The sequence below is a fragment of the Ambystoma mexicanum genome, chromosome 5p, assembly GCF_040938575.1.
Source record: "Ambystoma mexicanum isolate Mex_15411 chromosome 5p, UKY_AmexF1_1, whole genome shotgun sequence".
In the NCBI taxonomy this organism is placed as follows: domain Eukaryota; kingdom Metazoa; phylum Chordata; class Amphibia; order Caudata; family Ambystomatidae; genus Ambystoma; species Ambystoma mexicanum.
In genome coordinates, this window is record NC_090930.1 from 1211013468 (window position 1) to 1211029587 (window position 16120).

General features: G+C 44.7%; 1 protein-coding gene across 1 annotated transcript in view; it reads right to left on the reverse strand.

Annotated features, from left to right (window-relative positions):
* Positions 1–2339: 2339 nt before the first annotated feature.
* The window catches only part of LOC138481506 (pyrimidine-specific ribonucleoside hydrolase RihA-like), a 40786-nt gene continuing 27005 nt past the window's right edge, over positions 2340–16120 (reverse strand). Inside the window, exons 3-5 of the mRNA XM_069613693.1 lie at positions 13007–13118; positions 9666–9802; positions 2340–2763 (exon numbers count right to left, since the gene is read on the reverse strand). Coding sequence (XP_069469794.1) covers positions 2416–2763; positions 9666–9802; positions 13007–13118 — 597 coding nt within the window. The 3' untranslated portion in view covers positions 2340–2415. The remainder of the gene's footprint in view (positions 2764–9665; positions 9803–13006; positions 13119–16120) is intronic.

Sequence of the window (16120 nt, forward strand, 5' to 3'; positions counted from 1 at the left end):
TCGTCTATGCATTATAAGATAGCCAGGGCCGGGCACAGGCCCTCACTTCTTTCGGGTGCTACTCGGTGGGAGGGCTCCACAAATGGAGGCGGTCCGACTACAGTTTAGGTGAATCAGGCGGGACTGGTTCAGACGTGGTTATTTGCTGCAGCAAAGTCAGGACAGAGTTACCAAATGTGCAGTCTAATGTATAACACATTAATGCTGCTCTGTGATGCTACTCAGCGAAAGAGATGTTTACACTGCTGTCGAAGGTGCTACGCTCCTGTCAGTGCTGCTTTGTGTTAAAGGCATGTGAATGTGATTGTGTTTTGTGGTGAAAACACTCAGTGCTGCCCAGTGGTAAAGGCACTTGATGCTAATCAGTGGGCCTCATTACGAGGTTGGAGGTAGCCATCGTGCTATTAGCACCATGGCTACCCGCTTACCGCATTCCGGGTCCGGGTTCTCGAAATAGGGACTTACCGGGTCATTCCAACCTTGGAGGACCCGGTAAGTCCCCATTCGAAGAACCATTCCCCATTCGAGCCACCATAGGCCTCAATGGGAATGGGGATGGAGCTAATAATGGGCCCACTAACAGCGGGCCCGTTATTAGCTCCTTGGTCCGTTAGCGGCTCCCGCTAAGGGCACCTGGTAAAACCAGGTGCCCATAGCGGGTCCCGCTAAGGGACCTCAGAATATGGAGGTAAGGGATTACCGGCACCGGCACCTTTACCGGTAATCCCTTACCTCCAACCTCGTAATGAGGCCCAGTGTGTCACTGTTAAAAAAGCACGGTGAAGCTGGTTAACTGTAAAGATTTAAATTGGGTGGGCCTGGGAGGGAGTGGTGATGATATAGTATTTAGGTGGCGCCAGTGTCACAATAAATATGTGCAGGAAGCTCTATGTTTCGACCCGGGCTGTCCTGGCTCTATGTTATCATACCTGCTGGCTCCTTTATGCAGTGAGAATGTATGTATGTATGTCACAGTTATCAGGTCATGATCAAGCCGCTCTGAAAGCTCTATAAGACTGAAAACAAACTTCTTCCACGCCACCTGTCTCTTTTTAACCCATGAGCGACAGCTCTTATCCTCTAAAAATGTCTGAAATTCGACATTGACAAACCTGACCTGCTCTTTTCTAAAATTAGCATAAATGAAATTAGCACATTCTTTGCTCTCCTTTCATTTGCGCTACTTTTTGAGAATCTGTAACTGATGAAAGAAGAGTGTCAAAGCTTTTTTCTTACATCAATGACAATGTTTTGGTGCCAAACTTCCTCACCAGTCCCCACTTAGAAAAAGCACACTTGAGAGTGAGACCTTAAAAGAGTCTCTTTAGTCTCTGCACCATGTTGTTATTTTTATGTTTCTGCTACAAGTCTCTGTTTCGAGAGCGAGTCAATTCCCATGTACCCTCCTTTTTGGCGCTTGTTATAGACGTTATGCCTGAATCTATGCCCTGACTTCCTTTTTTTGGCCACTCTCCCAAAAGGCAATACATGGTGCTATTCATAGTAGATCAATGGCACCTGATGAGAACGGGATCCTCTCCATTCCACCCTCTTCTGCTGGAGACCCAGAGTCATTGGAAAGGACAACAACTACCTTTCCCTTCAGGCGGTCCAGCGTTATAAACAGAGCTTCCCTCTGGATGAGATGTGATGCCTGGGACACACACACACACACCCCAAGTCCCATTCATGATTTAGAGGTGAAGAATTTGCCGAGAACGCGTTAGGATTTAAGGCTTCTCCCAGGCGTCTGTGACCTGACTATTCTCTGTCTTATTGAGCTATTAAACTATTCTCTATCCAGTTTCAGCCCAATTGTGCTGTGCTCACACCATGGCTCTTCTACAGAGGTAAATGCGTGTTTTACTCATGTAAAAAGGAGCATTCATTGTGCGATCACTTACCACCATCTGCTTCATCGTTTACCGAGATGTCCATCACCAAGCAGTCATTTACACAGCAGCGATGTGCTCTACAAATCCCAAGAAACATGACATAACCACCATTTTGTTGAAGCAGACAGTTAACTTTTGTCTGTGTTAACAATGCAGTCACAAGTGCAGAGATATGGGAACCATGTTCAAATGTGATGTCCTCAAATAATTTTTCCAGAATTCAACTCAAATGCAAACATTTAGAAACTACATCTACATTTAGTAGTTTATAAATAAGGGAACGCTATGGAGGCCTAACTCTGAATAGATTGTGAGTGTGAAATAGTACAAGGCAAAGTCATTCTACCTACTGTATTCAATATTTCAAGAGCTAAGAGTAAACATTCCTTTCAACTAGTCATCATTGCAAAAGTCAATCTTAAATTTAAGAAAACAGCCTGCACCAAAATTATAAACATTATTTATTTGATGTAGTCTTGCATATCAGGATACAGCCATCTTCAAAAACCTGTTCATAGTCTTATTTGACAGAATTCTCCATGAGGACCTTAAACTTTTCCATGTCACACCCATTCATGACAAAAGCTTTGTTTGGTTTCTTAAGCTCATCGATGAGATCCAAAACCATCATCCCTCGTGTAAATTTGCCATTCAGCTCCACCGTCAACGCAGTTTCCAGGGACGAGGTGACCGTGCTCTTATCAATGGCCGCCGCCATGGCGTATGCATCGCAGGACACAAATCCAGCTCCAGACACCATTTCCTTAACCTCCTTTTCACTTCTGGAGTACTGCATACTGTGAGCGTAGATCTTCTTAATGAACTCAGCTTTTTCAGTGCCCATGTTAACCCACTGATCGTACCATTCCTGTAAGAGCAAAAATACTATTAGAGTTATCGACAAACACGTCACACACATTGACTTATCTGAAAGAAATTTAGAACACTTTTCTTGGTTATCTTTCTTGCTTATCCTTCTGCCACATATATACTTAGTTTCTTATGTCATCAATATTCAGTTATCATCACGATACATAAACGGCTAAGGATGTCTATGGGATATGTCTGCCAGCACACGCTTTCAACATTGGATGGCTGTGTAATTTAAGGTATAGATACTAAAGGAACGGAAAGTATAAACAGACAGTGCTGGATCTTCGAGGTTGGTGTATTGTATGCCAATGTCAGGGATGCATCTCTGTGGAGCCGGCGGCATCTCATCTCGACTAGAGATGTTATGCTGCTGTGCAACGTCCTCACACCCGCCATCAGTGCATTAGGCGCTAGACGCAATGCTTTGTTGTGGTCTAGTCTTTCTACTGGCTGACTTCCGGTTGATTCCTGGATTCTACATAGTGACTGTGAACCGTGAAGCTGTACGTCGCAACACAGCGGGCGAGCCCTGCTTTCTCTGGCATGATGGAGCTCGGTTGTGTTTTTTGTCATGCTCTGCCGTTGCCTCCTGTTTTTTCCTTTGTTTTTCTGTTATCCGTTTGCTCCCTTCGATTCCTGGCCCCCTCTGGGCTGCCTTCTGTGCTTCAGTCAGCCCTACTCCGGCCCTGGGCTTCTACTGGCATTCCTGATCCTTCTCCTCAAGAGTCACTATCCGTGATGCTGACTCTGGAGCTATTCATGTCTCTCATCCCCTGCCTGTCCCAGCCTCCTCTTGGGGCCTGTAGCCACATGTCTTGTGCATGGATTTTCACTGCTACATTGGGGTTTTCCCTCATCGGGGTGACATCTTGGTGGCCACCCTTCGACCAAATAGATCATGAACTATTGGGTAACACGGTTCTACAGACAGGGGTCTCCTTAGCTCTCCTCAAGCCAAGAGGAGTAAGGCAAGGCCACGCCTGTCAGCCTTAGACATCTAGCTCTCATTATTTGACCCTTCTCCATTATGATTCATCTCATTACTCAGCTCCTTACGTAAGGCTGCTATGGGAAAGATAGAGAAGATAATGTCTGCATTATCTGCTAGTCATTTTCACTACTTCAACTTCTCTTCCTCGTCCCAGTACTTACACGATAGACAAGAAAGAGGGAGCAGGTGTTTTTGTGTGCATGGCATGGTTCTGATGCATCATTTGGCATTGGATGCCCGCATAGTTTAGAATTTCACCACATGATAATGATCAGTTAGGTATCATATGTTCCGCAAGCTTCCTTTAAGCCTCTGTACCGTTGCTATTTAATTAATTTTAGTTCACGTTTTGCGATTACGTAGAACAGTAAAAGAAATGCCTTGCTTAATCTTCATGAAATACTTTTGAGAAACAAGAGCATGTTTCTTTTTGCTGGTACCATGTTCAGCAGAACAATTTGAACTTACATTGCAGGCATACAATAAAGTGGTCACAAGTCCAAAAGTAGCTCTGTGAAGGTTTTTGCCCTCACATTGTGCTCTTTTTGGGTCCCTTTCTCCAAACCGTTGTGACCTGTCTTTCAACATTCTTACATTTTCAGGTCAAATAAGTGAAACAAAAATGCTTTTATTTTGTCCTGGTGATCATACTAGGCTAAACATTTGACACATTTTTGCATTAGCGAGTTGGCTGTATTCACAATGAAACAGGGTCCTAACTTAGGAGTTTTCATATAACGATTTCAAGAAATAGGGTCGTTTTTTCCCAAAGGCACGCTCAAAATACCCCACAGGCAGACATAAGACCTCGCGTAGCAACTCGTTGCTCTCCGTTTCCTGTTGCAAATCATATGCACTGCAATAGGTCTTTATGATTTGGGGCAGTCAGTGGTGCACATCCCCAGACTGGAAAAACCACTGACAATGATGCGTTTTTTGTGTATGCAACATGCTTATATAGAAGATTCATTTCCAGATGGAGTTACGTACTCTGCATCGAAATGAGTGTGACTTCGCTCAAAGCCTCCAGTCCTGGCAATTAGTAGCACCAGAGGATCAGAGGGGAGCACCCCGGCTGCTCCTAGAGTGAAATGATTTCTTCACCAGAGCAACTCTGCAGGACTATGTCCTGAGTGATAAAACCCTCTTCCATGTGTTCCTAGGTGGAGCCGCTCTGCTGGTGGAGCTTTGGGTCCCATCCTGTTCTGTGCTACTGGGCTTTCGGACTCTCCCTTCCAATGATGTCCATTTACCAAAATGCCAGCGCTAGCGGAGGGTGCAGGTAATCTCCTTATTACTAAAACGATCACAAGAAGCAAGAAGTTAACGTGTGAGAAATGAAGCAAGGTAGCAGCCTTCTGTCCACAGTGCGAGTCAGAAAGTAAAAACACAAGGGAAACTGTTGTGTCTCCTACTGGAATAGAGCTGCATCAACACAGAAGATGAACATTACTGTGCGAGGCCGACGCGAGGAGACTGAATGATAACAAGCTCAAGGGATTTACCCGGGACTTATGGAAAAAGACGGAATATGATGTGTACCCTGTCAATGCCCTATTTTGTTTTGAGGAAGGCTCTTGAGTAGCTGAAACACGTGTAAACAAGTAATAAAGGGCTTTCTTTTGAGGTTTATACCAGACAAGTGTGGCACAATTCTTGAGTGGCTGCTCATCTTATTCAGAAGATGAACATAGTTCAATATAATGTGAACTTGGTGTTATAATCATAACTTGGCTTTATTCAATTATGTAAGAAATTGACTATTCCTTTTCAGGGGGAAATTACATGATTTATGGACTCGGCTGTAACTGTTCCATGTGTTAATATCCCCGCAAAAATATTGCGATACAAAAATATCGCCATATTTTTGTGGCAATATTGACCCATGGACCCTGCAGGGGACACCCCCGCAACCCTCGCATTATTTTAAAATGTGCGGGGGACACCCCTGCAACCCCCGCTCCCTCGAAATATCCCCCCCAAAAATATCCACTGTGGCGAGATAAACGGCCATATGTACAGCAATATTTTTGGTGGGGATATTTTGTAGGGATACCGCTGTAACATTGCTACAAAATGGACACTCCCACAACCCACATTTTGCAGGCAACGCTCTTGCTTTTTGACCTTCTGCTGAATGGGGAAGACCGGCCAGAGAACCTCTCATTGCTACCAGGCCCAGAGATAAGGCCTTTTCCATCAGGCAATTCTGAATCCAAATGACTTCCTCCTCCCTGCCCCCGAGGCCGTGTCTGGGGCAGCGTGTGTTCTTTGCATCTGCAGGTACATGTCAACAGTGCCAGCCTCTGGATGTCCAAGAACAGCCAAACCGTCGTAGTCTTCACCTCGCAGAGGTGGAGCATGCCCAGCCCAAGCCTTGAGGCACACACTTGCATACAATCACAGGCTTCTTGACAGAAAGGTGACCATTTCGCTGGCGAAATCCAAACTCCCGGAAGACCACATACCCCCAAGAGAGCGCAGTAGTAAAAAAAGAGAAAGCAGTCTTTACGCCCACACTGTTTGTGTCCACTATGTGGCCCAACAAACAAAGGGAGGCGCCTGGTTGAAGTGAAGCCATTCTATATTTGTGGTGGGGAAAAGCTTAATATTTGTAGGCAAACCGGTTTAGAGTGCATTGAGATTGTTTGTTGGCTCTGACGCAGTCTGGAGTTTCCTAGCCCATTAACTGACAGATTTGACAGTTTCCCGCCACACTGCCATTTTGACTACACAGCAGCTGCACAATCGGATTTCCTTTCATCCTGAATCCGTGTTAAGGAGTTGGGGGTGGAAGTGTATGCATATACTCTCTTGAACATATGAAAGTCAAATACAATATCCTGAACACTAATATTTTTCATGTCTCCTTGCTTCCGTTGTTATTTACATATATTATTGTTTGCATATGATTAAGGGGATCCTGGTGTCTGCCCATTCACTCTATGTAGAGGCACTGTTGCTGTCACCTCAAACATCCACACGTCCAGGTGGAATACCCTATAGGGCATACAGCACACCCCTGTCCAAAGGGGCCAGCGGGCTCCCTTCCCCGGAGTAGCCCTAACCTGGTCCTCCCTGTCCACTGCACTCATCCTCTCTTTCCCCAGGCACTTGCCTCCTTGACCCCCCAGCACTTGCCCACCCCCCTCCCTTGGGCACCCCACTCCTGCACTTCCCCCTCGACCCCCTCCCCTTGCACTTCCATCCTTGTGTTGCACGACAGGATTGTCACAAGGTCAATATAACCGTTGCTTGACCTACTTCTTTCCCATGTCCCCCTCTCCATTCCCCCAACTTGTCTTGTAGTGCCTGGAAACACTTGTCTAGAGGCGCCATACAAATGTCCAATAAATAAATAAGAGAGGACTCGTGCTGTACACTTGGTTTTCCCATTAATATCACTGAGGTAAAGCAGGCTGCATATATCACACGTCCAATGACATCACAAGAAGTGGCATCACATGACACTTGGTCTTGAGGATATGCCACAAAGTGATGTCACTTGACTTTTACTCTAGTGGCATAACAGGAAGTGAGTAAAGAATGTAAAGACTTTCTAAAAGTGGCCCTGCACCATGTATTCCAGAGAGGACATTTCACATTTGATCCAGTGCGAATCGTCCTCTCCGGAATACATGGAGAGCAAAAGGGGACCGGACGGGCCTGGCCACAGAGGAGAAGTTAAGGTAAATCAGGAGGAGCGGATTGGGAAGGGGGTGAGCAGAATTTGGAGTAGGGGCCGGAAGTGGGTGGGGCATGGGCGGGGTAGGGGAGTGCCAGCCGTTCCAGGGGTGTCCTCATGTGGGACATCCCATGAAAATTAATCATTTTCAAAAGTCGAGTTGCGCAATAGACCTGTGCAATGGAGGGTGTGAAAAGATTATTTTTTGAAATCCATTTAATATGAATGAATTAACTAATAGTTACTAAAGCAGACAAAGTTTTATTTTACTTGTCATCCACATTTTAATGCACCAAGAATCAGCATAGCCTGAGGACACTGTCTTCATTTGACAGTACAGATTCATAAGGGCAGTTCCAGATGCATACATGCCAACCCTACTGATTTAGGTGGGAGGCTCCAGATTTTTCAATGGAAAATATTGATGTTTTTTACTTTCTCCCACCTAAAATAATTATTTTTGATTTAACCTTTAGCACATATAACTCTAATTTGTAGTCCCTTTTGATGTAAATTGGATCAATGAAAAAGTTTGTAATAAACAAATTCATTTAATAATAATAATAATAATAATAATAATAAAAAAATAATTCGAACTCCAATGCATTCCTATGGGAAAATTAATTCCTCTCAATTTCTCTGACAAAATCTCCCTCCTAGGTGCTTCGGAATGTTGGCATGTATGCTGATGTCTTAAGGCAGGTATAGCAAAGGAAGCCAGCGTACTCAGCACGCGCAAGATGCAGTCTCACATTACCAGCTGCTGCCATAATATGTCAAGTGCAGCCTCCCATATATAAACACTGCCATCTTATTCCTGTTGTAGCCCCACATGCCAGGTATAGGCATAATACCGAAGGTACAGCCTGACATACACAGTTGCTGATATCATATGCCGAGGGCAGCCCCCTGTTTCCGATAAAGTTGATTCTTCCTAGGCATGTCAGTCTTCATTTATAGTGTCCAGCCTAGTGATTCCAACCTCTAACTCGGTCAGGATCGGAGGATCTGCTTTCTCAACCCTGCCCTCAACACTGTGGAATGCACCCCCCCCCCACATATTCGACACACCCAATTCCACAATGCTCTAAAAACGTGGCTCTTTCCGTAATACCCACTATGACCATCTGAGGCGACTGAGTCCTTGCAACCCGATGACAAAAGCTCAATGAGATCCTGAGCAATGATGCCATTGATACGCTTAATAAGTCACTATTAAGCAAACAAACGCTTGAAATCTGGAATAGCGAACTCCTTAAATCATTTCTCCACCCAAACAATCACCTCCCATATCACTATGCTTACACTACGTTTACTCTCGACACCACCACATAATTAGAATGCAGCTACACCCCTCGATAATCAATTTCAGCCTAGCTGCTCACATATGAACATTACTCCATGAACGCCTCATCATTTGAATACAACGCAGCTACATCCCATGACAACCGGCCTAGCTGCACACATAAGCGTCCTACACAGGCCTAACGCAGCCAGAACCCAGTCTTGATGTCCATCCTCCAGACTGCACACATTCAACCGATATCAATACCACCACACCTACTTCTAGGCTGCAGCTACCATCAGGCAATTGCATCAGCTGCACACATAACTGGGGCACCCAAGCACCCTATGACACCTCACTCTCTCAACTGACTTGGATTACGGTCCCGCGTTCAACCTACCAGCTCTTTGAGGTCATACCAATGATATATAGGGCGCTATATAAATGCCAAATTACACAACACAAAACATAACATCTCCAGTTGCTGCCCTCCTATTCTAAGAGCAGTCTCAAATTCCTCAGTGATGCTATCGATCACCAGTTAAGGCATCACGTGCATTGCATAGGCAGCGCATGTGCAGTCCCACCCATCCAGGACTGCCATCATGTGCCGAGCCAGTTAATGCCAGTCGCCAGGTATAATGCACAGGCTCAGATCTCCAGATGCAACCATCATTTGCCATGTGGAACCCCAAATGCTGGAGTGATGGCATCCGACGCTAGGGAACGATTGTGGCATTTTGGATAAAAATAAGTGGTTGACCATAATTATGTGAAACGGGTGGGTTGTTCAGTTTGGCGCAGTCCCTTCTGGAAATTCCTACTCCATAAGTCTCTTCTTAGTGGCCTACCCAAGGTACTTCAGTTCCTCAAGATCAAAGCGACTCCGCCGCTATTCAGACGTTTGCTGGGGACTGTGTCATAGGCCGCACTTACCCATGACAATTTACTCCGGCAGGAGTGCTCCCATGTTGCAATGTACGTGGGGCAGGTGAAATCGTTCAGCACCATGTACGCCGCTTCAGGGTCAGCCACGAAGTTGAACTCTCCACAAGCTGTTGTGTTTCCTCTTGCTAAAAAAATAAATAAAGAAAACAACACACACAAACATCATTCTAAACTGTTCAATACACCAGGAAGGCACCATTTGTATTTGGCGTAGTCTCTTGTGTTTGGTAGAATATTGCAAGACTTTTACACCATTTTCAATCTTTTCTCGCAACTGCGCTCTTAAACCCAACAGTAAAATAAAGAGGTTTGAGGCCATTTTCTTCTGAGGGTAACGTAAATGGATGGCGTAAAATCCTTGCACAAGGCTTTTTTTTTACGCTGTGCATTAACGTCACGCTCCTTTTTGTCCATTTGTATGGCATACAGGAGGGGCGGCATGCAACTTGCGTTTCCGCCATACAAATGCCCCAGCATTTGCGCGGGCATGCATTTTAATGCCGGCACAAATGCTGCAGATCCCAACGGTGTCTACCAGCTTTTAGCGCCATTGTAAGCCACCCCCACGCCATTGTAAACTCTGTGTATATGGCCAGCAGCGTTTACTTCGCCGGTAAATGAAGCATAGGTCCACCAAGGTGCTTTGTTTGTGATCTGGACTTTTTCGGTTTCCTGGCTCTCTACGAGCCGCAAGGTGGGCATTCTAGTAGCGGCCCAGCAGTATGGACTCCTCAAGGATGCTGGATAGCAATGTATTTACTACAGACATTCAGTAGCATTTTCGTCTGAATTAAGCTTTTCCAACTCTGGTTTTCGAGCCCATATGCATTAGAAAAGACAACACGAGTTCAAAACCATTTTCATGAATGCCAAGTAAATGCCAAGGTAAATGCTGCTAACAATCGATTATTGATAGGATCTGGGGTAGGACTGTGTGGGCCTTCTGTAGGAAGGTGAGGTAGGGCATCACATCTGACCCTGTGCAGGTGATGGAGCTATTGTTTTGACCATGACATGGACCTAAGTGTCCTAAGTTAGTTTGCTGTCCATTGGGATTCCTAGGTCTTGAATTGTTCTGCGAGGCGATCCTCTTGCCAGGCAGATCACCATTTTGTAATTTTTTTTGGCTTGAGTTTCTTGTGGCCACACAGTTCAGTACATATGAAGAACCTTGTCTGCGAGGTATAGATCTACTTGGGCCCAATCTAGCCCATAGGACCTGGGTGCATTGTTGTGCCGTTTTTAACCAAAACATTTTATGGCACAATTCTGACGCATGGGCCCTGTTCTAACCAGAGGGGAGGAACGACCGGTTGGCGGGGCACCATGCAACCTCAGATCCATATGGTACCTAAGAATCTGAAACAAGTACATTGCCACTGATTCCATTGTTACGAAGTTCAACAAGAGAACCATTTCCCGATAATTAAGCTGTTAAAGCCTCTGACTCTATAACAATCTTTAAGAAAAGAACAAAAACTCTTCTTTTTAATCTGGTTGACTAACTTCTTTCTGCTGATTGATCTCACTGTACATTTGGTGCCTGCTGTCCTCTCGCTTGCTGCGCTCTGAGGCCTCCGGGCATGTAGTGCCCTACTTAAAAATGTAAAAAAAAACAAAAAACGATGAATCCATGCTTACTACATGAAATCCAAGCTAGTTCAACATCCTGATTAGACCACAGAAGGTATGTCGTGATGCAGGTGTACTCCTCTAACCTTGTATGGAATTGGTTATGTCCCAGTGACCACCCACACTGGGAGATGACCCCCCAACTCAAGCAGATAGGTGGTTTTCAATACTTTTACCTACGGACTTGGGGATTTCCCCAAACGAACAATGCTTTTATACCTGTACAATAAATCTGCCTTCATTTGAGAGCCATAAAGTCAATAAATCAAACGTTCTGCCTGGTCTGTGCATTTATTGAATAGAGTAAAGTATTAGCATATACTGCTCCAAATCGAACTGGCTGCACAACTATGACTACATATAGCCGTGCAAAGGGCAGCTTTCTGAGACCTGTGTGCCCATTTTGGGAACAGTACCTATCCTCCACAGGCAGCCTAGAGAACACTGTGCCACCCACATTATTGTCCATGTAGCACAGGATCTGGGTGCCATCAACATAAATATAGAAATCAAAGCCAAGTGAAAGACTAAGGGGCCGATTCATGGAATGTTTTGCATGGTTCAAAGTGACTTTGCACTGCTGAAAAGTAACTTTGCACTGCCAACACAAACCCAAATTCACGGATCAGTGCAAAGTGTATTTTGGCAGTGAATCGGGCCCTTAGTACAGCCAGGGTTAGTGTTAAGAATAAAGGGCAGCAGCAACTGGGAGTAAATGTGTAAAACACCAAAGGAAAGGTGGGTGGAAAATGTAGGTGAAAGGGGCAATAGAAGCAGCTTGGCAGTGGTCTGGAACAAAGGAGGGCATCCATGTATTTATTTGGATAGTTATGAAGCGCACCAAACCCAGAGGCATTTGGGCCTCCCTGGTAGATCCTTGGTAGATCCCTGAATTCAGGCCTCACCAAGATTGTTGACAATATCACCACCACTGACCACGCTATTATGGTCAATGAAGAGTGATACAAGCACAGATTACCTGCATCTGGAGAGTCGTAAGCCAATATGAAGACGGGCCAGACCTTAAGATACCTTCATGAAGGTGGAAAGCTATTCAACTGATGCCCAATCGATGCTTTGGTCAGAATTAGGAGGTGAGTGGTAGAAATTTAGAAGGATATGCTTGCCCAAGGCAGGTTATTAAAAAAAAAACGGAACGCTACAATGTTTCTGAAGATTAAACACCCGACAACAACTGTGCATGTTTACCGATCACAACAAATTTACCACTATGGAAAAATGGCAGCTAATGTGGATCAGTATTTTCGTTTTATGCTGTAACATTTAGAGATCAGTGCCAACCGTAGGTTGCAAGACAGTTCCTTCTTCCATCTCAGGTTGCTCCAAAGAAGTATTGACAATCTATTTGCCAAAATTCTTTTATTAAAAACAGCCTCAAAATCTGGTTTAGTTTAATCAAATACTTCTGGGCAGCGTAAATGGAGGAGCAAAAGGGCAACGAACGCTTGGGGAATGTGTTGTATGGACCGTGTGGGAGAGAAGCATCTGCACCCAATGTCCACAACCAGTTCATGCCGGAGGAGATGCCTTGACTCATAACGAAGATGGCCGCCCTTTCCAATTACATCTCAAGGTAACTGTTTCAATTGCATAGGGTTTCTGCCTTTAAGCATCTGCAGTTCCATCAGTTTTTAAAAACTCACCCTCGGACTTCCCGCTGTACCTGTGCTACTTACATTCCATGTTTCCACCCATAATGTATAAATCTTTCAACTTCTTTGGAAAGGTTGGATCCATCCGCACAGCCATCGCCAGGTTAGTTAAGGGTCCAGTAGCAATAAGAGATAGCTATAATATAAAATTCATATTGTTAACTTTATGCATTCAACACAAATTCGCATTTTGCTTCATTGAAAACGAATAGCTGAAGCTGTCTTGCCATGAATGTTTTGTTAGGTTGTATTTGGCGTAAAATATTGGTATTATTTTGCCTAAAGTATACAATAAGTGCTTAGGTTAATGTCCTCATTGTATACAACTTCTCTTATCACACAAATCAAATTATGCCCACAAATAATACATTCTACCAGAAATGTAGCTAGTTGTAGCATATTTTCTGTACAATGGATGTACATATTAATGTACAATACATCTGTTTAACAAACTAACATTTCTAACATTATATTGGTTAATTTCCATCTCCATCTGCCTAACTGCCATCTGCCAATGGATGGCTCCATGCTGCTTCATGATCTTTCTCCCCACCTTGAATACCACCCCACCCTTCAATCCCCCCCTCCACCCCCAACCTCTGCATCCCCTAATCCATTGCTGCCAAAGTCGGGGTTCTCTTTGACAGTGACCTGGAAATCTACCAATAAACCACCAAACTAAAAATCTTATTCATACGTTTATGCTTAGAAAGAACTGGACTACTGTACAAGCCTACTTCTTGGTCTTCTCCCCTCTACACTTTTGATCCCCTCAACAAAGTTACCAACTTTGTGCAAAGCACCCTTTTCAACCTCACACCCTGCACATATACCCACCATCACCACACCACACTGGAAGGATATCCATGCAAAATCACTTTTTTAATTTCTGCTACTCATCTATAAATCCATTCATGATCTTGCCCCAAAGTGCCTCACTGAATGCATCTCACTGTACTCTCTCACACTCTTCGCTCCTCAATTCTTCACAACCTATCAGTCCACCATCCCCTGCCACTCCCTGCTTTTGCTCCTTTTCCCCACTTGCCCTCTCCACTGAATGCTCTCTGCCAGACATCAAACTCATCTCTTCCGTGGACATCCTAAAAGCAAGCCTTAAACTCCCACCTTCTAGCAATGGAAGGAGCACCCCAACCCCTTCCAACCTCTTATCCAAACTAACCACTCAACCCACCACTCCTGCATTCTGCCCTCAGTCTGCTCTATGGAATCTGTAAATATGTAAGTACTGGACTCAGGCTCTCAATGTTAAATATGTTGTAATGCCATCCAGTACATGTCCCTAGTTTATTTACCTATTCTTACCCCTTCATCACCCGGCTAACAATGCTTTTATGTAAAGGAACCTTTTCCCAGGACTGTCTCTGCTCTCTGTTATTGAGTACTTTGTATGCCACTTCTGTTCGAAATGACATCATATATGTATCTCTCTCTCTCTCTCTCTGTCTCTCTCTCTCTCTTTCTCTCTCTGTATGCATTTAATTTCATTCTCTGCATTTTGCAGTATGAATCCGAGATGTGAGCAGAGGATGAGTGGATGCAGGCGAAAGACATAGCTCTGTGTGATGCTACAGAGAACATGCACGCAGAGACACACAATGGTAGTTGATGTGTAGACATTATCTCGTGGGAACCGATTATTATTATTATTTATTTCTTCTAGCGAGCCGCATGCCCATGGGCCTCAGGGCGCGCGCATAACAGAAGACGGACACACATACAGTAAAAGCCAGAGTGAGTGAAGAAGATGGGGGAGATGTCATTAACCCAGACTCATGTTAAAGAGCAGTGTTTTAATGACTCTCTTAAAAGAAAGCAAACGGGGAAGCATTCGTAGGGAAAGAGGAAGGGCGTTCCAAGGCAAATTTTGCGAACTTAAAGTAGGGCTGCTAAGGTTTTTGGCCGTCATTGGAACGCAAACGTTTTATAGGTTGGGCTACAGACGTACGATTCATTAAGTATTGTGGTGCTTTGGGAGAGTGGCATTTATATGTCAGTGAAAGCAATTTGTGAGAAATCCTATGTTCGACCGGTAGCCAAGGCAGGGTGCATTTAAAAGATGCCACATGATCATGTTTGGCTAAGCCATGGACTGACCTCACTGCCCTGTGTTGCATGGTCTGTAGGGCTTGAATGTTAGCCCGGGAGGTTCCGATCAGGAAGCTGTTACAGTAGTCTAGTCTTATGTTAACTAAAGCAGCAGCAAGAAAAGCCCCACTTTCCAATGACAGATATGGCTTCATTTGGTTAAGCCGCCTTGTAACGTAGGAGCAGGATGAAAGGTGGGGGGCGACGAGAGGTTTCATGAAAAGCTCTGCATCGAAAATCACTCCCAATGTCGTTAACCGTTTTGCCACGGGTATCATACAGGCCATGATGGAAAATGGACTATTGAGTGCCAAGTTTTTTCAGTCTTGGGCCAGATGCGATCACAAGGAGCTCTGTTTTATTGTCATTGAGGGACAAGGAGTTCAAGGCCATCCATCATTGAATCATGGCAAAGACTCTTTTCACAGCTTCAGTGTCTTGTGTGTGATTGCCTGATAACTTGAAGAGAATCTGAGTGTTGTCGGTGTGGTTGGTGTGCCGCATGTTCAGGCTATCCAAAAGATCGAACAATGGTCTGATATAAATACTGGAGAGTGTGGGAATAAACAGGAGCCGTGGGGCACTCCACGGGTAGTAATGATGAGGCGTGCTTGAGCACTGTCCACTGCTATGCTCTACTTTTGTGGGCCAAGAAAGTACTGAATTCACCAAGCAGCGCTCGTAGAACCAGCCTGCTGACCAGAAGTGCATTGTCCACGAGGTTGAATGCTGCTGATAAATCCAGAAGCATCAGCAGCGCTGGATGACCCTTCTCCACAATACTGGAAATATTGGATTTTAAATCCAGCAGAGCGGTTTCCATGCCATGACCTAAAAATTGATTGACGAGTGCCAAGGATGTCATTCGCTTCCACAAATTCTTGAAACTGATGGTATGCAATGCGATCAAGGATCATCAGGAGGAATGGAACATTTGTGATCGGGCGATAGTTGTTGGCTATTGTAGGGTCAAGGCTGCTTATCTTTAGAAGGAGGTGATCCATGCCTCCTTGAGACAGGTTGGGACTT